Genomic DNA, 25682 nt, shown 5'->3' with positions numbered 1-25682 from the left:
CTCCCCGTAGCCCTTAATTCCTCGCGACATCAAGAATTTATCTATCTCTGCCTTGAAGCCATTTAGCGTCCCGGCCTCCACTACACTCTGCGGCAATGAATTCCACAGGCCCACCACTCTCTGGCTGAAGAAATGTCTCCGCATTTCTGTTTTGAATTTACCCCCTCTAATTCTAAGGCTGTGCCCACGGGTCCTCGACTCCTCGCCTAACGGAAACAGTTTCTTTGCGTCCATCCTTTCTAAGCCATGTATTATCTTGTAAGTTTCTATTAGATCTCCCCTTAACCTTCTGAACTCCAATGAATACAATCCCAGGAACGCCAGCCGTTCCTCATATGCTAGACCCGCCATTCCAGGGATCATCCGTGTGAATCTCCGCTGGACACGCTCCAGTGCCAGTATGTCCTTCCTGAGATGTGGGGCCCAAAACTGGACACAGTACTCCAAATGGGGCCTAACCAGAGCCTTATAAAGGCTCAGTAGCACATCGCTGCTTTTATATTCCAACCCTCTTGAGATAAATGACAACATAGCATTCGCTTTCTTAATCACGGATTCAACCTGCATGTTTACCTTTAGGGAATCCTCGACTAGCACTCCCAGATCCCTTTGTACTTTGGCATTATGAATTTTCTCACCGTTTAGAAAGTAGTCTATGCTTGGATTCTTTTTTCCAAAGTGCAAGACCTCACATTTTCTCACGTTGAAATGCATCAGCCATTTCCTGCACCACTCTCCCAAACTGTCTAGATCCTTCTGCAGCCTCCCCACTTCCTCAGCACTACCTGCCTGACCACCTAACTTCGTATCATCAGCAAACTTCGCTAGAATGCCCCCAGTCCCTTCATCCAGATCATTAATATATATGGTGAACAGCTGCGGCCCCAACACTGAACCCTGTGGGACACCGCTGGTCACCGGCTGCCATTCCGAAAAAGAACCTTTTATCCCAACTCTCTGCCTTCTGTCAGACAGCCAATCCTCAACCCATGCCAGTAGCTCACCTCGAACACCATGGGCCCTCACCTTACTCAGCAGCCTCCTGTGTGGCACCTTATCAAAGGCCTTTTGGAAATCCAGATAGACCACATCCACTGGATTTCCCTGGTCTAACCTACTTGTCACCTCCTCAAAGAATTCTAACAGGTTCGTCAGGCACGACCTCCCCTTACTAAATCCATGTTGACTTGTTCTAATCCGACCCTGCTCTTCCAAGAAATTAGAAATCTCATCCTTAACGATCGATTCTAGAATTTTACCAACAACCGAGGTTAGGCTAATTGGCCTATAATTTTCCATCTTTTGTCTTGATCCTTTCTTGAACAAGGGGGTTACAACAGCGATCTTCCAATCGTCCGGGACTTTCCCTGACTCCAGTGATTTTTGAAAGATCTCAACCAACGCTTCCGCTATTTCTTCAGCCACCTCCCTCAGAACTCTAGGATGTAGCCCATCGGGGCCAGGAGATTTGTCAATTTTAAGACCTTTTAGCTTTTTTAGCACCATCTCTTTTGTAATGGCAACCATACTCAACTCAGCCCCCTGACCCTTTATAATTTTTGGGATATTACTAACGTCTTCCACTGTGAAGACAGACGCAAAGTACTTATTAAGTTCTCCAGCCATTTCCTCATCTCCCATCACTAGCCTTCCAGAATCAGTTTGAATTGGCCCAATGTCTACTTTGGCCTGACGTTTGTTTCTTATGTATTGAAAGAAACTTTTACTATCATTTCTTATATTACTGGCTAGCCTGCCTTCATATTTGATCCTCTCCTTCCTTATTTGTCTCTTTGTTAACCTCTGTTTGTTTTTATAGCCTTCCCAATCTTCTGATTTCCCGGTGCTTTTGGCCACTTTATAGGATCTCTCTTTTTCTTTGATACATTTCCTGACCTCCTTTGTCAGCCATGGCTGTCTAATCCCTCCCTGGATAATCTTTCTTTTCTTGGGGATGAACCTCTGTACAGTGTCCTCAATTATGCATACAAACTCCTGCCATTTTTGCTCTACTGTCTTCCCTGCTAGGGTCTGCTTCCAGTTGATTTTCACCAGTTCCTCTCTCATGCCCTCGTAATTACCTTTATTTAACTGTAACACCATTACATCCGATTTTGCCTTCTCTCTTTCAAACTGCAGACTGAACTCAACCATATTATGATCGCTGCTTCCTAAGTGTTCCCTTACTTTAAGATCTTTAATAAAGTCTGGTTCATTACATAGCACTAGGTCCAGAATAGCCTGCTCCCTTGTGGGCTCCATGACAAGCTGTTCCAAAAAGCCATCTTGTAAGCATTCCATGAATTCCTTTTCTTTGGATCCACTGGCTACATTATTTACCCAATCCACCTGCATATTGAAGTCCCCCATGATCACTGTGACCTTGCCTTTCTGACATGCCTTTTCTATTTCCCGGTACATGTTGCGCCCCTGGTCCTGACCACTGTTAGGCGGTCTGTACATAACTCCCATTATGGTTTTTTTGCCTTTGTGGTTCCTCAATTCTACCCACACAGACTCCACATCATCCGACCCTATGTCGTTTAGTGCCATAGATTTAATTTTGTTCTTAACTAACAAGGCAACCCCACCCCCTCGGCCCACCTCCCTGTCTTTTCGATAGGTTGTATATCCTTGGATGTTTAACTGCCAGTCCTGAACCCCCTGCAGCCATGTCTCTGTGATGCCTACCACATCATAATCATTCACGATGATCTGTGCCATTAGTTCATCTACTTTGTTACAAATGCTACGAGCATTCAGGTAAAGTGCCTTAATGTTAACTTTCTTATCAGTACAGATATTGGAAGTCCTAAGATGTCCAAAGTTATCCTTCCTTTTTGTTGCATTCCTAGTCTGCCTCAAGCTTAAATCCACCTGCCTACATGTTATCCTCCTGCGTATCTTGCCATTTAACTCCCTGCTCCCTGTCGCTTTCACTTTCCCTTCCCCCCAACTCAGAAGTTTACGGGAAAAGTCAAGTGATGCCATTGATACAGTTGGAATGCATTGTACTTTTTTGATTTGTCCTCGCAAAACAACAGAATTGCATCAAAATCACCACTAAAGCAAAGATCTAATTCAAATAGTTAAACTTTAGTCTATTGGTTTATTGATTATACCAATGAATGAAAGAAGCAAAATGAGCAGAACATGTGATATTGAAACTAAGCCAAAGTACCAAACATTAATTTATTATGCAACCAGCAACTTTGCAAACCCACCTCAAAATATTCAGTACAAACACTTATTTCCCAGTCCATTTTCAGCCATTTACCAAAAATGCCTCTGCCCTCAGAACCGTAAATAGCTAATTCAAGAAAATGACCAGCTTCAAATAGGTTTTAAAATCTCAATTAAATAAAAGTACTGTACAGATTTTTTCAAGCAAGTATATCCCCCTCCCAGGCATATGTTATATTGTGCTGGTGTGCATTATTTGAAAGATGTACAATGACCTGCTTTTTGAAGTCTGCAGAGCTAGACAGATTCTTGATTAACAAGGGGATGGTAGGTTATCATGGGTAGGCAGGAATGTGGGGTTGAAGTTACTATCAGTTCAGCCATGTTCTTATTGAATAGCGGAGCAGGCTCAAGGGGCTGAGTGGCCTACTCCTGTTCCTAATTTGTATGTGTGTTTGTAAGTATATTTGTGAATGATAGCGCACATTGCTCTGTTCAAAGAAAGCTTTCCTGAAAGAGTGATCTCTGCGATATGGATTTCACCTTTCCAACATTAATTCTGTGGCAGCTATTAGGAGATTTCTGTAATCCAGTATCAATGATGTCAGTGAGCTGGCTAAGCAATCAACCACATTGCAGAATTCTCACATAGCAAACCAGGAAGTAACAAGCAGATTTTATCACTCATTTATTTTAAATGTGTTACAGAAAGCAAAATAAAGATTAGAACATATGCAAGAGACTAATGTAAAATCTAAATCAATGGGACATTTTAATATGGAATGAATAAATTTGGCACTCCATAATTAAAACAAGATATCGCAGCAAGAGTAGACTTCGAGCCTGTTCCACCATTTAATGGACCATGGAAGATCCTAAACTCAACTCACTTTTCTGTTTCTCCCCATGCCCCTTTCTTCTCTTGTATTTGGATCTGTACTTTCTTCCTAAAAAGTATTTGGATCTCAAAGATACTAAGTGTCTGAGCACGCACAGCTTTCTGCGTAGAGAAATCCAAAATTTCACAATTGTTTGATGGAAGTAATTTCTCCTCACCGTTATCTGAAATGGCCGACCCTTTATTTCTAGATTATGTCCTCAATTCCTAGACTCTCCAGCGAGGGGATCAGCCATTTTACACCTACCCTGTCAGGCCCCCGCTGAACCAAATTAGCTTTTCAGGCCAGAGGTAGGTCAGAAATCATTACGACTTTATTCAACAGGGCAAAACTTTTTCAAGATTTTTACAAGACAAAAATTGAAGTTTGTGTCAATTCAGTAATCTCTAATTCCGTTTGTAAGGACTTCAACAGCACATCCCATGGAGGAGCAGGGAATCACTGACAGCAACTTCTGGATTTCCAACCGTGCATGATGACACCAAACGTACTGTCAGTGCCAGAGCAATGATGGTGAACAGCGACAGTTTCACTGCCATTAAAATTGCAAAATTCCAGCCATTAATTTACTATTCCACATTCCGATTTAAATTCCAGTACCACATACCGCTTGCTGCAGTCATTGATGTGAAATGGTGCCTGGCATAATGTAATTCAATGGCGGAGGGGGTGGGGGCATGAGTGGTCATAAGAGAAAGGATAACAATTTAAGATAATTGTAAAAGCTGTCAACGACAATAGATTGTTTTGACATTAGTGTGACCTCGGGCTCAATTGGTAGCACTTCCATCCCTTCTTGAGTCACAGGTTCACGGGTGCCATTCTCCCAAAAAAATTCTAAGTTAATTTGTGGTGGATTTTTCAGGGAGTTTCCCGCTGGCGAGTTCCCAACTGCTATTCAATGGCACTCAAGTCACTTTTTTGGGCCCTGGGGAGTTTCTCACCGGTTCAGCTCACAAGAACTTTTTTTTAGCACAGGGGAGATGAACTCAAGAGATTGGGCCGCCATTTTTGAAAGAGATCGGGCCACCAGGACCAAGGCAGTGCCGGGGGCAGTGCCAAGGTGCTCACATTCCAGGGGGAGGACCCAGGGGGAGTGTTGCACGGGAAATCTCTCAATCAACAAGTGGGCAGCACAGTAGCACAAGTGGATAGCACTGTGGCTTCACAGCGCCAGGGTCCCAGGCTCTATTCCCTGCTGGGTCACTGTCTGTGCAGAGTCTGCACATTTTCCACGTGTCTGCGTGTGTTTCCTTCGGTTTCCTCCCACAGTCCAAAGACGTGCAGGTTAGGTGGATTGGCCATTATAAATTGCCCTTAGTGACCAAAATGAATTAGGAAGGGTTATTGGGTTACAGGGATAGGGTGGAAGTGAGGGCTTAAGTGGGTCGATGCAGACTCGATGCGCCGAATGGCCTCCTTCATCACTGTATGTTCTATGTTCTAACATCACAAAAAATGAATTATCTGGTCATTATCACATTGCTTTTTGAGTTTGCTGTGTGCATACTGGCTGTCAAATTTCCCAAATTCCCAAAACAAAACAGCAACACCATTTCAAAGTACATCATTGACTGTAAAGCATTTTAAGATTGCCAATGGTTTTGAAAAGCTTGCAAGTATAAAAATTAATTTCTCAAAACAGCAAATCTGTACTTAATTTTTTGGCTGCAGCAATATGTCACTTGGCATTATCAAATTGCAGGAACTGCAGAAAAACAATTCGGCACACTCAAGTATATGTTCTTGGAGATTAGCCAAGCACCATAGACAAAGGATACAACAAAACTGATGTGCGTTTTTAGACCCCCCTCCCCTCCTCTTTGGCATAAATAAGAATATATTTTCTCTACAAAATACAGAAAATGCTGACCACTCAGCAGCTCGGAAGATAAAAATCACGAGGGAGCTGGACAGGATAGGGAGAAACTGTTCCTGCTCGTAAAAGAACCAAGGAGAGGGCATAAATTTAAAGTGATTTGCAAAAGAAGCAAATGCAATATGAGGGGGGAGGGGATGTTTTAACAGGGTGCATAGTGGTTTGGGTCTGGAATGTTTTGCCTGTACCTATAGTGCAGGCACGTTTAGTTGAAGCATTCAATGATTATTTGAATAGAAACAACAATGCAGTGGTATGGCACTGAACCATGATGCTCGTTTGGAGCCAGCGCAGACCCAGTGGGCCAACCAGCCTCCCTCTGCGCCGCCCAGAATCAGGCCATTCCGATTTTTTGTTTCCGCCGCAACAATCCCGATTTAAACAAGACGGAAGTGACGCGTCTTGACAGTCCGAATCATAAATCCACACTCAAAATTAAGCGTTCGGCAGTCCTCTTAACTTTTACTGTATTTTAAATTAGATGGACGTTGCCGGGCTGTTGATAGTTGCTGATTATCGCTGTTCATTTAAGAGTTTTTGGTGACGTCAGGGAGCCGGCCTGGCCCAAGCTATAAAAGGGGGCGCGGGCGGAACTTGCGCTCTCTTTGACGGCGGCGTTGGCTGTGAGCGGGCGTAAGGTGTTCGCCGCTCTTATCGATTGCAACACTCCTCCTCCCCTCCCGTCTGCATCATGGTAATTCGCCATCAGTTGGCCGGTTTTAGGAATACTTTTGAACGTGTAGAACAGGCGCGTGCTATGGGAGGGGGTGGCCGTTCCTTTCCTCCCCCCCCCCCCCCCCCGGTGTGTAGCGCCTGCGTATCCCGGTCGGTACCGCTACCCGCGCCTGCGTGTCCCCCCCAGAGTGTGCCACTACTCGCGCCTGCGTGTCCCCCCAGAGTGTGCCACCACCCGCGCCTGCGTCTCCGGTCCCCCCCAGAGTGTGCCGCTACCCGCGCCTGCGTGTCCCCCCAGAGTGTGCCACCACCCGCGCCTGCGTCTCCGGTCCCCCCAGAGTGTGCCGCCACCCGCGCCTGCGTATCCCCCCAGAGTGTGCCACTACCCGCGCCTGCGTGTCCCCCCAGAGTGTGCCACTACCCGCGCCTGCGTGTCCCCCCAGAGTGTGCCGCTACCCGCGCCTGCGTGCCCGGTCAGCCCAGAGCGTGCTTGTACCCGCGCCTCAGTCCTGTGGTTCCTGTGACTGCCGTTTTTGTCCTGCCCGCGGTGGCCGTTGGTTCCTGAGCAGCACATTGGCGCCTTGCTCCGGCTGGGCTTCACGTCGAATTCCTTATCATGCACAATCCTGCGGCTGCGCTTGGGCTGCACGTGTTAACACGGATAAAATGGCGGCTGGTAGTTGTGGTGGGGGCAGGGAATGGCGGTCAGTATCTGAATGAGGCCCTGCTTTGCGGCCTCACACAACCACCGCTCACTCTGGGCGAGCTGCAGGATGCCCATCGAATCCCTGCAGTGCAGCACGTGGCCGTTCGGCCCGTCGCGTGTCCGTCTGGGCGAAGTACGGAATAGGATGATGTATCTGCAGTTCTTAAATATGCTCGTTCAGTATATTCAAAGTCAGCGGCCCAGAAGCGGTATCGATAATGTGCTTCATCCTGCAATTATTTTTGGCACAGACGATTGGTGTCTGAATTTGTATGTAACTCCTGAGGCACTTGCTCAATTTTTAAAATTATAAATGGTAATTTCTTTGTTTAGTGATACAGAGATTGATGTGAATAGCGAAACTGAACTAAGCTTGGTAAATGTTGGCAGTAATAATCCTCTGATTTTGGTTGCCTTTGTTTAAAAACTAACGTTTGTCACAACACCTTTTCTGATACAGGTATGGATTTTCACATCTGAAGTGGGATTGCGATTGCTTCTGCGCTACTTGCTTTAGTAGGTCAGTTTAAAACCTTTTTACTGAAGTACAACATGTGGTGTTTACTGTTGAATGAAATTAATCATGTAGGTTGAATTAGGGTGGCTGGTCCTAATTAGGGCGGGTGTGATCCTTCCTAACAAGCTTGTTTTCAAAAGTAGGGTAATGGGCATTTGCTGCTTGCAGTGAGAATAAATATTTCCCTTCTACCTTTTAAAATACACATCAAGCCTTGCACGGATTGTTTGGCATAAGATCTAGATGGTTATTTCAGGATGTTAATTTTTGCAATGAAGTCTCCCTTATCTGGTGGCAAACGGGACATTCAACCACTGTATCTAGTATTATGTACCAAATCATAATCTAATAATTTATTTATGGCCCTTTGTTGATAAATACAGATTTGTTCCTTGTCACCGCTTTGAATTGAATTTACTCTAATGATGAAACTGAATAGGAAGTGCCGTCTGATTCGAGAACTGACGATCCTGTTCAAATTCTGATTTAAATGAAACTGAATCTTTTTTTTAAATGTATGAGTTGGGTTGGGAACTTATTGAATATTTTGTTCTTTTTCAGCAATTGATATGGAATGTATTAATTGGTGAGTTTATTTAAATACTACCAACCTCTTCTAGCATCAAGATTAAGTATCTAATAGCAAATTCACTTATCTTTTCCACTCAATTTGCAACACAGCATGGGTGTTGTGGTTTAAGCTGCACTCTATAATATAATTTCAGTCAACATGGATGAGCATATTGTCAGTGGTCTTCACCTTGTGAGGAGCGGTTTACCTATTTCAGTACAAAAATAAACATCGAATTGAAATTGTACGTATCACTTCTGTGTTACAACCACATTTGGGTTCTTTTTCTGTTCACCTGGTAAATTGCTAGTCAGTTCGCTCATTTTTCGTGCACCACTCTGATGATTCAGATAACGATTGGCTGGGTGGTTAACAATGAGGTTGAGTGTCTTGGGTTGCAGGAAGAGATAGACAGGATGGTCAAATGGGTGGATAAATGGCAGATGGAATTTAACCCTGAAAAATGAAGTGATACACTTTGGAAGGAGTAATTCTACAAGGAAGTATACTAAAAGATCTGACCCTAGGAAGTTCCGAAGAACAAAGGGACCATGGTGTGTTTGTCCACTGATCTCTGAAGGCAGAAGGGCAGGTTAATAGGGTGGTTAAAAAATACATATGGAACACTTTTTATCAATCAGGGCATAGATTACAAAAACGTAGGTCATGATGGCGCTGTATAAAACTGGTGAGGGGCAGCCACAGCTGGAGAAGTGTCCCATTCTGGTCATCACATTATAGGAGGGATGTAATTGCACTGGAGGGGATGTGGAGAAGATTCGCCAGAATGTGGTGTGGGATGGAACATTTCAGTTATAAGGGGACTGGGGGGTGACCTGATTGAGGGTCATGGATAGGGAACAATTGTTTCCCTTAGTTCAAGAGTCAGTTCCGAGGGGACACAAGTTCAAAGTGAGGGGTGGGAGGTTTAGAAGGGGATTTGGGGGAAAACTACCCAGAAAGGGTAGTGACGGTCTACAATGCACTGCCTGGGAGAGTGGTGTAGGTGGGATGCCTCACTAAAATTTAAAAACAAAAAGTACCTGGATGATTACTTTGGCACACCATAACATTCAAGGCTATTGGCCAAGTGCTGGCAAGTGGGATTAAGTGAACAGGCCAGGGCCTTTCATGTGTCGGTGTAGACTCGATGGGCTGAAGGGCCTCTTCTGCACTATAGTATTGTGAATCGTATGGCATGTACCAATTGGAATAGTTTTGCTGTGTAAATGCAACAAAATGGTGTGTTCTAATTGTTTTCTTTCTATGTAGGTGTCCATTTTCAAATTGAGGAATGGAAACTGGATAGATTCTGTGCAGTGTTGCTCTAACAGGTCAGTTTGAGCCCTCATAAAATAGAGGATAGGGTCCATGAGCTTTCATTTGACTTATTTGAATGACATACATGATGAAACCAAACTTAAAATAGCTGGAATTACCGTCAGATTGGAAAGTGTTGAGCAATGGTTTTCTGATCATGTCATTGTTTTTTTTGTAAATGTATAATGCTCTGGTGTCTTTATACTAACTTTTGCTTTCTCTTTGAAATCAGCAGAGCTTAATCCTTCGGAAGCATGCACCCATTGTAATTGAAGATGGCTAAGAAGTTCTAGCATCAAACTTTCAAAAATGGTGTCACTGCTGAAGGTGAGCCTTTTTGTACCAAATTACTTATTCTACATAATTAATTGCAGTCGGTATTTGAGTCGGTTGGTAACTGGCTTTGGCCATCCAGGAATGGCACCACTAAGCATTTTTCTTGTTTGGTTACCTGCCTTCATAGCTGCTTGAGGTTTGGTGCCACATTGTTTGATCGCTCCTGCCAGCAGCTTGGAGCATTGTACTATGTTAGGTGTGCTATATAATTTCAAGCTCAAGTAAATCTGTTACTTATAGCAATTTTAGGATTTTCACCTGTGGATGATGAAACTTTACTCAAATAGCTGGAATTACCGTCAGATTGAACAGTGTTGAGTGATGGTTTTCTGATCACAGTGTTAGAATTTAAAAAAAAATAATCAAATATTCGATGTATGATTTTTAAAAAAAAACAATTTCTCTGTCTTTAGATGGAGATGTTTGCTGCACTGGGTGCTTGGCTGTCCCCTTGATGGGTCATTGACAGGTGAGCTTTAAGTCAAATTCCAGAAGAAACTAACCTGCTCTGAAAATTGTCTACGCTCTTTGCAATTTTTCTTAGTCCCATTGCTCAGTTTCACTGGATCCATTTCTGAATGATGATAAATACAAATAGGAAGTGCCGTCAGATGCGAGAACTGATGATGTTGTATTTTAATTCTGACTCGGATGGAAATTAATGCTGCTTTTTTTCAAAATGGTTATTATGCCTTCTGAATGCTACTTTACTCTCTTTCAGCAATTGCATTGATGAAATCTTGGAATATAAAGGGTGAGTATAGTGACTATATTGGGTGGGCGTGACAACTATCTGTGTTAATGATGGGCTGAATAGTAAACTGTTCCCCTATATTCTTCAAGCATCTTCAGATTATGATGTGCAAATGCATACACTTGGTTCAGACCTGTTTCAGGATTCTCTAGAAAAATGTCCTTAAGGGAAGATCTGTCCATGCCTGGTCTGACTTGCATGTGACTCCAGATGCAGCAGTGTGGTTGACTGCTCAGTGTCTGAAATAGCTTAGTAGCTGTTACAAAATCTTAAAAGGAATGTGACTAGCAGACTTTGATAATCACATTAAAGGTTTATTCACATTGTTAAAATAGGTGACACTGGTTGTACACTGTAAATGAAGATAGCCAGGACACTGGATGGGAGTGGTGTTGAATTTGAACGAAGTCAATAAAATTTCAAAGAAAGTTGCTGTGTCTTCACCAGTCGTCATGGATACAGGTAATGCATACCACCTGGCATCAATCAGCACCAGAGATGAAAGGAGCAATGCCAGCCCTGTTGATTGTAACATCTGCACAAACTATATCACTGACTAGTCACACAACAGCCTGACATACACTCAGAATCCTACTTTACAGATAGTGTCTCTGACACCGCCATCCCCAGATATGCCTTTTATCACTGGTAAGATAGCATAATTTCAAAAATGGGCATGTGAAGTTTGTGGAGACACTCTTGCTTTAAATTGAGGATGCCCCATCATAGTGTGGCACCAATCTGTAACTTGGTCTGGTATTGCCCCCACTTTACAGTTATCATGCTATGGGGTCAACCTGGATTGTGAGTGTAGGAGAGTATTTCATTGGCATCACCAGGTATACCTGAGGTGTCAAAGCCTAAACACACAACTACCTACATTCCAAAAAGTGAAAACAGTAAGAGATAAACCAGGCTAAGTAATCCCACAAACTAGCAGATCAGATGCAATCTCTGCTGCCCAACTGCATCCAGTTATGGTGGTGGACAATTAGAACAAACTGGAGGAGGCACCACAAATATCTGCATCCTCTATGATGGGGGAAGCCTAACACATAAGTGAAGAAATGAGGCTTCCCTGAAATACTGGGTGGATCATCCCCCTCAACCTGATGAAACCTCAGAATCAGATGCCAGTCTTCAGCCAATTCAATTCTCCATGTGCTATCAGGAAATGTGGAAAATTGCCTAGGTATATTATGTTTACCAAAAACATGACCTATGCAACTTGACCAATTAACCCCCATAAATCAGCAAAGTGATGGAAGGTGTCATTGGCACTAACTCTGGTGTTTGCTCAGTGTAGGTGCTTCCAGAGCAACTCAACTCCTGACCAACAGCTTTGATCCAAGCATGAACAAAAGGGCTGAATTCTTGAGGCGAGTGGCTGTCTTTGACACCAAGCCAGAAATTGAGCCAAGTGTGGGATCAGGGGAGCCCTTGCAAAACTGGTTGATAAGAATCTGAAGGAAAACTGTACTAATCTAGCACTTTTGCTGGTTAGTGGCAAAATCATCTCTGGTCAGCAACATTGCTACGTGAGTTCCTCTGGGTAGTGTCCTAGACCTAACACTGCATGATATTCAACAATTTGGAGTTGGAATATGGAAAATGTTGTACTATATATGATTGTACACACCATTCGCAACAAGGTAGATTGGCAGCATGTAAAGGTACCTGGATATGATATAATTCAGGGTGACTAAGATTGGAAATATCTATTCAGGAAAGGAGTAGTTGGAGTAGTGCTGATGGGGGATGAATTTACATTAAGATTGGATTGCAATATGTAGAATCTGGGTGCTTAAAAAAAAAAAATAGACAAGTAAGACTTGTTTAGGCCACCAGAGTGATGTATGGCAGGGTATATACATGTGACAAATGATACAATCATGGGGGGGCTTCCAGTGTGTACAGACTAAATGCAATGCTGTGGACAATTTCTTGGTATGTGTTTGAGGTTCCAGAGAGCAAGAATGATAACCCAATTGGGGAGCAGGCTATTGGATCTAGTTTTATGCATGGAGAAAATACTAATTAGTAATGTTTTAGAAGACCCTTTAGGGAAGAGTAACAATTAATAGTTCTGAAACTTAGTTCTGTCTAAACTATATCCTAATCATATGGGGCAAGCTGGCTGTTGTGCATTGGGAAAATGCATTTAATGACATTAATGGTACATATCGCTAGAATCTAGCTTGTGATAACTGGGCACAAAAATAATGTAGGATTGGACCACGTCAACATGGATTTATGGGTCAAATCATGTCTGACAAGCCTGTTTGTGGATGTTGGTAGAATAGATGAGGCAGAGCTAGTGGTTGTGATGTACTTTGGTTTTCAAAAGGCTTTAAAGTCTCATGCAACAGGTTAGTAAACAGCATTAAAGTATATGGGTATTTTGTGTCGTTTTGGTCTCCTTACCTAAGGAATTATGTACTTATGAGTGGTGGGGTAAAGGGGGAGGGGGGTGCAAAGGCTGAGACCAATTCCCGACTGGTGGAATTGCATGTGACTGCCTCAACGTCCCTCTGGTTCTATCACCTGAACTCTGGAAAATACAGGGATATTTTCCATTCAGCCCATTGCCTGCACTGATTGAATGGGGGGTGGAGAGAACCTAACCTAACCTACCATCTAAACTACCCTTCAGCACCTGGTCTGTCACCATGCGAGTTGCACTGCCTTCAGCTGCAGTTATTTCTGCCTACACCACCAAACCAGGCAGTGAATTCCAGGCACCCACCACTTTCTGGGTGAAGATGATTTCCCCATGTCTGCTTAACTTGTGCCCTCTGGTAATCAAGGGATGCCAGTTGTTCCTGACCTCTCTTCAAAGGAAATGAACCTGAGCCTGCCCAATCTTTCCTTAGGGGCTGCAATTTTAAGCCCAAGCCAATCTGCCAGGGCAAGCCATTTGGAACTGAGATAGATAGTGAATCTTGGAATTCTCTCCACCAGTGGTCTGCAAGCTTAGTTGTTCAAGATATGTGTGGAGAAAATGGTATTCAGGTAAGTGGTCAGTAATCTTGTAAAGGGGGTGGTAAGGTGGAGCAGTGGCTAGCACTTGCCAAGGATCTGGGTTTTATCCTGGCCCACGTCACTGTCTGGAGTTTGCACATTCTCCCTGGGTCTCCCCACACCCAAGCAGGGTAGGTGCCGTGCTAAATTTAATCCTCCACCCCTCTGGGAGGAGAGGGAAATGAAAGGGTTTTATTCTAATGCTTCAACAACAAGGAAGTTTAATAGCATTCAGGCCAAAACAGCCTGCTTGATTTGCAACACATCAGTCACCTTAAACAGTCACTTTTCACTACCAATGCACAGGGGCAGCCAGCAGTGTACTGTCTGCAAGATGCACCAACTTGCCACAACACCTTCCAAACCTGTTACCTATACCACCTTGGGCAGCAGTTGAAGGGGACACTAGTGCATGCAACTTTTCCTTCAAGCCAACACCATCCTGAGTTAGAACTATATTGCTGTCGCTGGGTCAACTATGGGGTTTTCTAGGCTGCAGAAGTTTGAGGTGGCCATGCCAATGACTCATTTTAAAATGAGATGGGTAACCTGTCCAAATGGGCTTTCATTGCGATATGGTTTAAAAGTGTAGTCTGGTTTCCTTGGAGGCTAAAAAAAAGTGCTATGACTAGAATGCATTTGGTAGTGTGGTTTTCTCAGCTGTTAACATTTATTTCCATCTCTTACAGTGCACACGAAAAGCTGATGAAAATAATTGCTGACTGAAACAACTACAGGCCTTTTTGCTGACTGAAACAACTACAGGCATTTTTGTGGAGTTTTCTGACGAATACCTCAATCTACTCCACTGTTCTCATCCAATGAGGTTCTACTATAGTGTTGACTATTTGTCTGCCTTGTTCATTTGCACCATTGTTGTTAGCTAGCAGTTTGCTAGAATTGAAATTTTGGTGCCTATTTACCATGTATTAATGTTTTATGCTGTTAACTGTTGTAATATTTTTGCATTGTAATTCTGTATCCTGGAGTAACAGTTTACTGAAGACTTGTGACCAAACCAATAGACAAGTATTTTGTGAATTATTTTGATACGCAGACCTGAGCTGCAAATGAAATTAGCATCTTTATTGCACGTGTTCTTTAAAAACTCCATCCTCCATGCTTTCCATCTCAACATGGCTATCCAGTTAAATGCTGTCAGTTATTGCCATTCCCTATACTGCATCATTTACTCTTGGCTCCCATCAATGCATAAGTGCATGGACATTTTAAAACACCAGCTCAAAACAAATAAGTAGTCTGAAAAAATAATTTACTTGCTTACAGAAAAGAAGATGGCAGTTCAAAAAGCAGATGAACGGAAGAAATGTCATAACTTTAGTGATGAAGATCTTGGCACCCTTCTCAATGAGGTGGAGGCAAAGCGTTACAGGCTTCTTGGTTATGATAAGCGCAGGGTGCCTGGAAAAGTTAGCATCTTGGCATGGAAGGAGGTTGCAGAGACTGTGACTGCTAACAGCATCACTCCACGGACTGGAGAGCAATGTCGCAAGAAATTTAATGATTTAACACGATCTGCCAGGGTTTGTAAAGGGAATGGATTTTTTTTCTTTCATTTAGGATTTTAAAAGTTCTGAAATGAAGATTTTGTGGGTGATAGAAAGTCACGTGATTGTAAAATAGTTGCTTATAGGACAGGGCTTGTAAAAGATCCCTTATCTGCAACTGCAGAGTGGTGAGGTGATATTACTCTGAATATTAACTGCCGCCAGTGCAACAGTCAAATCCAAGCCAACAAAATAGCACAAAGTAATATTTATTTTGCATGTCTGTTTAAACAGGTTAAGATGGCTCATAATGCCCGCAAGTGTTTATTGACCAGGGTTGGTCGTGTGCCGTTTCTGAAGGCTCTTAATGAATACGAAGAGAGGGCCAGGCAGCTGGTGGGAGTCAGTAATAGTTCAGTGTCTGGTAGTCAAGCAGACATTGGAATGGGGCGAGGTGAGTGTTGCCAGAGTTTAAGTCGTGTACGAGCATTTGGGCTTCTGATCTTATATGAACCTGCGTGAATGTTTTCTTCTGACAGGATCACGGCCACCTTTGGATGCACCATCTGTAGATGGCGGCAAGTTGGTAGCAGCAGCCAATATTGTTGAAAGATCTGTGGATGATGCTGAGCCACGGGTCAAAGAGGAGGAAAGTGTGACTGTAATTGAGCTGAAGGAGGAAGTGGAGTGGCATCCAGATGAGCAGGGAGCCATGCATCCTGGCTGGGAGGGCAAACGAAGTGGTACTGTTACTCCTGACTCCACATTGAACCTACAGGATGCTGATGTTGGAGGGATGCAATCCTGGGACAATATTCAGATCACAGCCTCTCCATCCCCTGGCCCCTCTTGCTATGAGCGAGGTACAGATGGATCTCATTCAGGCATCCATGAAACTGATGCTGCAGGGTTAGTGGGAGGATGTGTGATAGACCGATCCGAAATGTCGAGTGGTGAGGGACCCCCAACAGTTCAAGCACTTGATCCATCGTCTTCAGTGACGTGTGGACCACATCCCAATGTTGAGACTTCAGTGGAAGAGGTGTTTGATGCAGGGCTCAGGGATGTATTGGTGGCACAACATGACAGACAGCTAGACTCTCTGGATTTGATCAGACAGGAAATGACCGGTCTTTGTCAGGAGGTAAGGGAGTTGAAGACGGGTCTTTGTCAGGAGGTGAGAGATTTGAAGACAAGTCTTTGTCAAGAGGTGAGGGAGTTGAAGACAAGTCTTTGTCAGCAGCTGGCCCTTTCTATTCAAAAACTTACTGATGCATTGACTGCTCCAAAGCAAATCCAGCATTATCAGGGTGCTGTAAGCGACCTTAATCAGATGCCAATACAAATACCTGAGATGCATGCTGCTGGTATGGCAGTAACAGCTGCCGGTATGGCAGTAACACAAGTGGCTCCAGTAGAACCATTCCTGATGGGTCCAAGTACAGAAACTGAGACGACGCATGAGCTAGCAGCTACACCTCTAATGGATGCAACGGCTGGGCAGCAGCATCCCAACAATGAGTTACCTGTTGCTGGACATATTGAAACAAGAGGGGTCCGGGCACGGGGTAGACGCAGGAGGCATTAGGGTTGAAGTTCTTGGACTTTTTCTAATCCCTGCTTTGCAATAGTGATCATCAGCCACAGATGACAGTGCAAATTTGGTCTTAAAGTGTTTCTTATTTATTTAATTGTATTTATAATTTACTGTATGTTCTATTTGAGTCTATTTTTATGCATTAATCTAGGTCTGAACTTTTAATGAAGAATTTTAATAATTATCAACACAAGTCTTGCACTAAGCAGTTGAAGTTGACATTGTTCAGCCATCACTACCTCAAATGTCCAGCAATGAATCTTTGCTGCTAAAATAAAGTATCACTTGTTTTACATCTACACAGTCCTTTTACCTGATTTCCGTGTGGAAATGTTACCACTTGCTACCCAGATGCATTGCATGCTGGTGCCCAGCTGCCACCAGTGGCTTTCAAGCTGTCCGTGGGAGGGGGCGGGGGAGTGCAGGGCTTCCTCTGATAAATCACAAGAAGTCTAACAACACCGGGTTAAAGTCCCAACAGGCTTGTTTCAAATCACTAGCTTTCGGAATGCAGCTCGTTCATCAGGTGTGTGGTGTCTGTATGCGCAATACTTTGATCTGGCAGTTTGCAATGTCAATGGTGACTATGATGTGGAGAGGATGGCGTTGGACTGGGGTAGCTTAGTAAGAAGTCTTACAAAACCAGGTTAAAGACCAACAGGTTTGCTTTGAATCACTGGCTTTTGGAGCGCAGCTCCTTCATCAGGTGAGTGGATAAACCACAAGGCATAGATAGCTTCAACATCTCAGTTCCGATGCTGTCATCAATTTCTGCACAATCTCGTCTGCTGGGTGTAGGTTCTTCCTCCAAGGGAAAGATCAAAGTCACACAGCACAGAAAAGGTCCTTTGGCCCATCAAGCCTGTGCTCCAGTTGGTCAAAAACAACAACCTAACTATTCTAATCCTATTTCCCAGCACTTGACCCAAAGCCCTGGATTGCAAGTAAATATTTCATAAATGTTTCCACCACCCTTTCAGCCAGTGAGTTCCAAACTTCCACCCTCTGGGTAAAAAAGATTTCCTTCACAACCCCTCTAAACCTCTTGCCCCTATGTCCCCTGGTCAATGATCCCTCCACCAAGGGGAAAGGTTTATTCCTGTCTCCTATTATCTATGCCCCTCAATTTTATACATCTCAAATCATATCTCCCCCTCCTGCTTCAAGGAAAACAATCCAAGTCTATCCAATCCCTCTTCATAAATAAAACACTCCAGCCCAGGCAATATCCTGGTAAATCTCCACCCATTCCAGTGCTATCACATCCCTCCTATAATGTGGATTTTTTAAAAAATTAAATAATGTTCCAGTACTGCACACAATAGCTGTGTCCTCACCAACGTTTTACACAGTTCCAGAATAACCTCCCCTGCTCTTAAACTAATAAAGGCAAGTGAGCCATTGTATTCACTGGCTCTGCAACCTTAAGGGACCGATGTACATGTACACTGCGGGCTGGTTTAGTTCAGTTGGCTAGACAGCTGGTTCGTGATGCAGAGCGAACTCGGTAGCGTGGGTTCAATATGAGAGTAGCCTTTGGTATCTGGGACTATGGTGATTTTACACATACCAAGATCCCTCGGTGCTTCCCATGATATTGGATTAGATTTGTTTATTGTCACGTGTACCGAGGTACAGTGAAAAGTACTTTTCTGCAAGCAGCTCAACAGATCATTCAGTACATGGAAGAAAAGGGAATTAAACAAAATTCAAGAAAATACATGAGAATACATAATAGGGCAACACAAGATATACAATGTAACTACATAAGCATTGGCATCGGTACAAGCATACAGGGTGTAGTGTTAATGAGGTCAGTCAATAAGAGGGTCATTTAGGAGTCTGGTGACAGTGGGGAAGAAGCTGTTTTTGAGTTTGTGCGTGTTCTCAGACTTCTGAATCTCCTGCCCGATGGAAGAAGTTGGAAAAGTGAGTAAGCCGGGTGGGAGGGATCCCGGCAGCGGGAGGTTTTGATGGAGTCCATGGATGGGAGGCAGGTTCGTGTGATGGACTGGGCGGTATTCACGACTCTGAAGTTCCTTGCGGTCCTGGGCCGAGCAGTTGCCATACCAGGCTGTGATGCAGCCCAATAGGATGCTTTCTATAGTGCCTCTGTAAAAGTTGGTAAGGGTTAATGTGGACATGCCGAATTTCCTTAGTTTCCTGAGGAAATATAGGCGCTGTTGTGCTTTCTTGGTGATAGCGTCGACGTGAGTGGACCAGGACAGATTTTTGGTGATGTGCACCCCGAGGAATTTGAAACTGCGAACCATCTATCCGTTTATCATGTATTTCCTTGCCTTGTTTATCCTGCCCAAGTGCATCACCTCACTTATCTGGATTGAGTTCCATTTGCCACTGACCAGTCCATCTATATCAGGGGTGGGCAAACTTTTCCGTGCAAGGGCCACATTCAGAAATTCGCAATTTTAAAGGGCCGCATAGTATATTAAGTTAAATAATTACTTCACCCGGTTATGATTCTGGGCGCCTCATACAGAACATAGAACAGTACAGCACAGAACAGGCCCTTTGGCCCTCGATGTTGTGCCGAGCAATGATCACCCTACTCAAGTCAACGTATCCACCATATACCAGTAAGTAACCCAACAGCCCCCCCCCCCCCCCCCATTAACCTTAAAAAAAAAGTTTTTAAAAATGTTTGTTTTTTTAATGACTTGGTGGGCCGCATAAAGACCTTTGGCAGGCCGCATGAGGCCCGCGGGCCGTAGTTTGCCCACCCCTGATCTATATCCTCTTGTAATCAAAGACTATCCTCACTACCACCCCACCAATTATTGTATCATCCGCAAACTTACATATCTAAATCATTTATATAGACCACAAACAGCAACGGCCCCAACAGTGATCCTGCGGACCCCACTGGACACAGGTTTCCAGTCAGAAAAGCAACACAACCATCACCCTCGGATTCCTGCCATCAGCCAATTTTGGATCAAATTTGCCACATTTCCTTGGATCTTATGGGCTCTTGCCTTCGCCATCCGCCTCCCATGTGGGACCTTATCAATAGCATTGCTGAAGTCCAAGTAGACTATGTCAAATGCATTTCCCTCGTCTATGCACCTGGTAATCTTTGAAGAATTGAATCAAGTTGGCCAGACATCATAATATTTATTGTCACACGTAGGCTTACATTGCAATGAAGTTACTGTGAAAACCCCCTATTCGCCATATTCGGATGCCTGTTCTGGTACACGGGGAGAATTCAGAATGTCCAAGTTACCTAATGGTACATCTTTTGTGGGAGGAAACGAGCACCCGGAGGAAGCACACGCAGACATGGGGAGAACGTACAGACTCCTGTTGCTCGTTCTGGGTGAGTGTGCTTAACATTCGATTTGGCTCTGTTTCGTTACTTAGCTTTGGAGTCGCCAGGTATCGTTAAGATACCGCCACAAGTTTCAAGGTCAAGTTCACAGCAATAAAACCATACACCAATTAGTAAGTTCAAACAAATGAGTTTATTATAATACAATTATAAACTACTCATGCACACGCTAAGATGACTAAACTATTCCTACCACTAAATAGACCAATACTTATCTGAATAAGGAACTGCCGGATTAGGGGGACAATGGCCTCTTGCTCTGCACTGGGTCCACAGACTTCAGGTTGGTACGGGTTAAAAGGGGTCAGGAGTGTCTATCTCTGGTAGCGATTGTTGTGAGACACTTACTTGCTGGCGGCTGCTGTCCGAACCTCTCTCGGTCAAGGTCTTCGGTAAAAAGCTGGTCGAGAGGGCTGGTCAAGAAGAACGAACTGAGTTTGGGACCTGTGTTTTATAGGTCCCAGGGCTTTGCGTCCTTTTGGCCGGACCCTCTTATCTGCTGGGGATCGATTGGGTCTCTTCCCAATCGATTTGTTTGAATCCCCCCAATACTGAGGCTGTCCCTCGACTACTGGGTGGACCTTCAGATGCTTTGTCTTCGAACCCTGCTGGTGCCGGGGTGTCTGGCTTCACATATAATGTTGCAATCACTTCCCTATTTGTGTCCTTTGTCCCTGGGATCATTCCATTACTATGCTAACTGTCCCGGAGATTGCTTCATTAGTATGCGGAATGTTCGTTTCGGTGCTGTCTGCTCTCTTAGCAGACAGAATACACAGTGGCTTATTGCAGCCTGCTTGTGCTGCAAACTTTGTCCATTTTACCCTGCAAGCTTTGCGTTCCTCCATTTTGTATTGAGGGAATGGCCAACTTCGGCCTAACGCGAAAGCGTGAAGGATCACCCAAGTACGGTGTCTCTGTTCCCTGACCTCAGCGAGTTCCATGGCCTCTGCACTTTCCTCAATTATGCCAAAAAACTTTATCTAACAATTTCTGATTGCCGCTATGTCAAAGGGGACATGCATTATCAATTGAAATCGGGAACCTCTAACTATCCTCAATAAACTACTCTCATCTCATATTTAAACATTCTACAACATTCTAAATCCTTAATCATTCACACAGCAGCATCATTACATTTCATTCTCTCTGACTCGGCAGTCGAGCGCAGAGGTACATCATTAATAGAATGAATCTCTTTATTTTACAAAGGCATCGAGTGTAAAAATAAATACTTGATTACATTTCCAGGGGTTCGGCGGACGGGTGGAATCCAAAAATAGGGGATCTCACTCTGTACATTGTTGAGGCACGAGAGCTATAGGCTCTCCTTCTCCATTTCCTCATCCTGAGGGTTTGGACTATAATACAGATGATCGCTATTGCTAAAAGTGATTCTATAACGTGCGACAAGGAGTACCATGTCAGAAATCTGGTACACCAGGTTGGGGTACTGTTACCATTGACTGGGCTGGGGGTGGTCTGGGTTTGGGAGAAGTTATCAAACTTTGTACTGTGGGAAAGGAGGTTCGCGTCCACGCGCAACCACGCAGATGCCACAAAAGCTAAAAACATAGCAATTGGTGTACTCTTCATCTTCTCTCTCTTCTCTTCTCTTTCCTTACTGGGATCTTGCTGTGCTGTTGCTTCGGTTCCTCTCTCGAACGTCCGAAAGCTATGGGATAAAGCATATTATCTGTCAGTGTTCAGCTTAATATCTTGACTTTAAGTATATTTGTCCTCTTGTTCCAAATTTCCTTTTATGATGGTCACCTCCATGTGACTCCCTCATTTTTTTTTTCAAAAGCGAATTTAGGACCAGACATATACTTAACTACTAAACCAGTGCGAGCCGTCTCGCAGAGTGTTGCAATTTACCATCCCAAAATGTTCCTGGATGTAAATAGCATGAGGGTTGCAACCAAAGTGCTGCGTTAAACGAAACCAGAGGAAAACAAACTTTTAGAAATAAGACAGTCGAAATGGGTTGTGAATGGGCCGCGATGGGTAAGATTTGGGTGGAATCCCCGGGTAGGGCGTTCTGTGCTCTACAAGAGCTTAGCTGACCAAAGGGGTGGTCCTCAGACAGTGCTGTTTTTCCACTGCCTGAGCGACCAGATTCAAACGGGCAAGAATGTATTCATCGTGGGGTTGCATCTTCTGTCCTCCAAACAGAAGAGCAGTTATGAGCGGGCATGTGAAAACAAACATCTGTAAACAGAAGACAAGTCGTGAACATTGATCGATTCATCAGAAGACATTTCAACTGACATGGCGGGGGGCCAATATGAGGTGGGTTGGGGAAACAAACATCTTGGTTACAGTGAAACTGTGAGATGTGAGATGGTCACAAACTTTTCAGCTGAAAAGTCTTGGGGCCGATTCTCCTAGGCGTTCTGAGCTGAATGAAAGACAAACATAGAACAAACAAACATTAAACATACTGCAGGTTCCATCAGAAAGGACACCGTTTATCTCTCAAGCGGTTCCTCTTACTTCATCATCTGGACACCTCATTCATTATCCTCTGCGAACAGGTTCGCAAAGGGGTTGCCGTGTCGGGAGTCAGATATCAAGTCATCCTCTTCTCCCGGATCCCATACCCTTGTATGGATCAGGCATGCTATGATCGCATTCGGTGAGCTTGGGTCCCTCTCGTCGTTCCGGACGAGTCTGTATGAATTGTCCCTGTGCCAAATACTGGTGTCTAAATTTGTGTGGACGTTGTCGGGGTCGTCAGTGTTGGGTGGTGGGTTTGGGTGTGGGTCTGGAGTTTTTAGGTAAGTGATCTCCATGGGGTCAGTGGGGTCGAAGTCGTTGAAGTGGGGGCTGTAGGGTGGAGTGCTGTGGCTGTCCTCAGTCTCACAGTCACTGTCACTGTCTCTGCTGTGGCAGTTTGTGGGCATTCCGGGGCGTGTCCTAAAGTCGGTGGGCGGAGTCGAGGTAGAGTCCGATGATGAACTGGTCTGTGAGGGGGTGGGTGGAAATGTGTCTCTTGTGGGCGGGGCGAGGTGTTCTGCTGAGTCTAGCAGGACATGGTGCGTGTGGTTTGACTGTGTTCCATAAGTCTTTAATTGGTTAATATGGAACAGTCTTACCGATGGGGTACTTTATCCGATATACTGATGGGCTGATTTTGTCCGAAATTGAGTACGGGCCGGAAAATTTTGGGGCCAAAAAAGTGCTGGGGTTATACACAGATAACATTACTTGTTGACCAACCTGAAATTCTGTGGTATGGATATTTTTGTTGAAACAGGCCTTGCTCTGTTTCCGCCTTTTACCCAATTTTACTGCGGCTGCTAGCTGAGCAGACCTTACAGTCTCAACTAATTGTTTTACTGCTTTCTCGTGTGTGAGGGCCGTCACTTCTGGGCTGGTCATGTCGAGTCCTAAAAGGAATTCTGAACCTTTAATAGGGCGTCCGGTCATGAGTGTGTGTGGGGTGAAACCTGTTGATGAAACTGTATTTCGTATAAACATAAGTGCGAATGGGAGCACTGAATCCCAAGTTGAATTGTTCTCCTATACCATCTTTCTAAGGGTCGATTTTAGAGTCCGATTCATGCGTTCCACTATCCCGCTTGACTGGGGGTGATACGCAATGTGAAAATTTTGTTTAATGCCGAATATGGTGAGGACGTTCTTCATGATCCGTCCTGTGAAATGAGATCCCTGATCTGATTCAATACTTCTGGGAAGTCCCCATCTAGTACAAATGTGGTGGGTCAGGATCATTGCGGCTGTCTTTGCTGTGTTCGTACGAGATGGGACTGCCTCTACCCATTTCGTAAACGTGTCTATGACCACCAGAACATATTTATAGCCATTCCTGCAAGGGGGCGATGGACCTATAAAATTGATCTGGAGGTTTGTCCAGGGGCCATTAACGGGGCGAGTGTGGCTGAGTTGTGCCTTCTTTGAATACCTTTCTGGGTTATTCTGTGCACAAATTAAACAGTTCTCTATGTAGTGAGTTACATCTTCTCTTAAATTGGGCCACCAACAGAGTTGTCTAAGGTGGGCTGTGGTAGGGTCGATCCCTTGGTGTCCATGACCATCATGGAATAAGGCAATCATTTGATTCCTGTCCTTCTCAGGAACCACATACAATTTGTCTTTGATAATCACACCCTCATGTGTGGCCAAAGCGTGTTAGAATTTGTCGTACTGGGCCACAAAGTTTCCTTTTAAAATCTCCCGGAGATTTGCGTCCTGCTTCTGTGCCTGTACTAAATCTTCTATCTCTGTCTGTGAGACCTGAACTGCACTCACAGGGGCGCTACCTGGTGTGCTAGCTGGGGGTGTCCAAAAACGACCTCGCCTGGAACCTGCTTTAACCAGTGCGTCGGCTTTCACATTACCGGGGGGAATGATCGATGGTGGCTTCTAACCTTAATAATGCCAAACGTCCTATCCTTTGCCTTTTCTAGGATATGGCGGAGTAATGGGGCTGATGGAAGGGGCTGATGGAAGGGGCTTCCCGTCCGCGGAGACAAAACCTCTTGTCCTCCACAGGGGTAGAAAATCTGTTAGGCTGTTACAGACATATAAACTCTCCGAATAAATGTCTGCTGGGCTGGGGAACGAATCTGGGTGGTCCACTATGTATGCAATGGCCGCGAGCTCTGCTGCCTGCGTGCCTAAGTAACTTTAGTGCTATCACCTCTAGTGCACGTCCCAGCGCATCTTCCACATAAATACCACATCCTGTAATGCGTTCGCCATCTAAAACTGTGGATGAACCGTCCACATAGATTTTCAAGGGGGCACACGTCTCTGTGTGCTGGGGGCTCTGGCTTGAATTCCCTATCTTCCTGGGGGGGCGTCTTAGCAATGAAGGGTCCTGTGCTGTGTAGGGGGGCTACTATTTTGCATTCATGGGGTTGTCCTGGATACTGTAGGTAGTCCGCTAAAAATGTGTGTGTCTTGGTCCGTTTAACTCTTATGTCCCGTCCCTGTAACAGAAGTGTCCATCTAACTGCTCTTATCTGGCTTACTGAACCGTCCTTCAGTCATCCGTCTAAAAGTAACTGTGTGGCGGTGTGTTCGGTCAAAATGGTGATGGGGTTGAGTCCGGTAATGTAAGAGAAGTATTGTACAGCCCAGAATACCGCGAGCAGGTGCCTTTCGCAGGCTGAGAAACCTTGATCCACGGGGTCTAACAGTCGTGAGGCATAAGCCACTGGTCGTAGCTGCTCATGCCGTTCCTGTAGTAACACGGCCGAGAGGGTCAGATCTGTGCTCGCTACCTCTATTGCATAGGGGGAGAGTGGGTCTGGGACTTGTAGCGCGGGTGCTGCGCTAAGGGTTTTCTTTAATCCTTCCACAGCCTCTGTATGCTGCGGAAGCCATTTCCAAGGG

General features: G+C 44.5%; 1 protein-coding gene and 4 non-coding genes across 12 annotated transcripts; all 5 read left to right on the top strand.

Annotated features, from left to right (window-relative positions):
- The first annotated feature begins 6502 nt into the window (after nt 1-6502).
- On the top strand, nt 6503-17265 carry LOC119975505. 8 transcript variants are annotated; one of them, XM_038815265.1, is made up of 12 exons: nt 6503-6655; nt 7803-7862; nt 8421-8445; nt 9703-9764; nt 9986-10077; nt 10500-10555; nt 10808-10840; nt 11176-11302; nt 14551-14687; nt 15149-15405; nt 15664-15823; nt 15909-17265. In XM_038815265.1, the coding sequence occupies exons 10-12, from the start codon at nt 15157-15159 to the stop codon at nt 16955-16957; spliced, it is 1458 nt and encodes a 485-aa protein (XP_038671193.1). In that variant the 5' UTR covers nt 6503-6655; nt 7803-7862; nt 8421-8445; nt 9703-9764; nt 9986-10077; nt 10500-10555; nt 10808-10840; nt 11176-11302; nt 14551-14687; nt 15149-15156; the 3' UTR covers nt 16958-17265. The 8 variants fall into 8 exon arrangements, with proteins under 8 accessions (XP_038671193.1, XP_038671197.1, XP_038671196.1 ...); XM_038815269.1 differs by having other exon boundaries at nt 7803-7858; nt 14551-15405; XM_038815268.1 differs by having other exon boundaries at nt 7803-7858; nt 9983-10077; nt 14551-15405.
- Nucleotides 8278-8346, top strand: LOC119976898. The gene has a single exon (XR_005463056.1). It is a non-coding gene; the product is annotated as a small nucleolar RNA SNORD49 (small nucleolar RNA).
- On the top strand, nt 9834-9907 carry LOC119976903. Its single transcript, XR_005463060.1, has one exon. It is a non-coding gene; the product is annotated as a small nucleolar RNA SNORD65 (small nucleolar RNA).
- Nucleotides 10349-10421, top strand: LOC119976904. The gene has a single exon (XR_005463061.1). It is a non-coding gene; the product is annotated as a small nucleolar RNA SNORD65 (small nucleolar RNA).
- On the top strand, nt 10661-10734 carry LOC119976897. Its single transcript, XR_005463055.1, has one exon. It is a non-coding gene; the product is annotated as a small nucleolar RNA SNORD49 (small nucleolar RNA).
- Nucleotides 17266-25682: the final 8417 nt, after the last annotated feature.

The sequence above is a fragment of the Scyliorhinus canicula genome, chromosome 13 (genome assembly GCF_902713615.1).
Source record: "Scyliorhinus canicula chromosome 13, sScyCan1.1, whole genome shotgun sequence".
NCBI classification, from domain to species: Eukaryota; Metazoa; Chordata; class Chondrichthyes; order Carcharhiniformes; family Scyliorhinidae; genus Scyliorhinus; species Scyliorhinus canicula.
The sequence above is the reverse complement of the archived record's forward strand: the minus strand, read 5'-3'. Positions and strand labels throughout refer to the sequence as shown.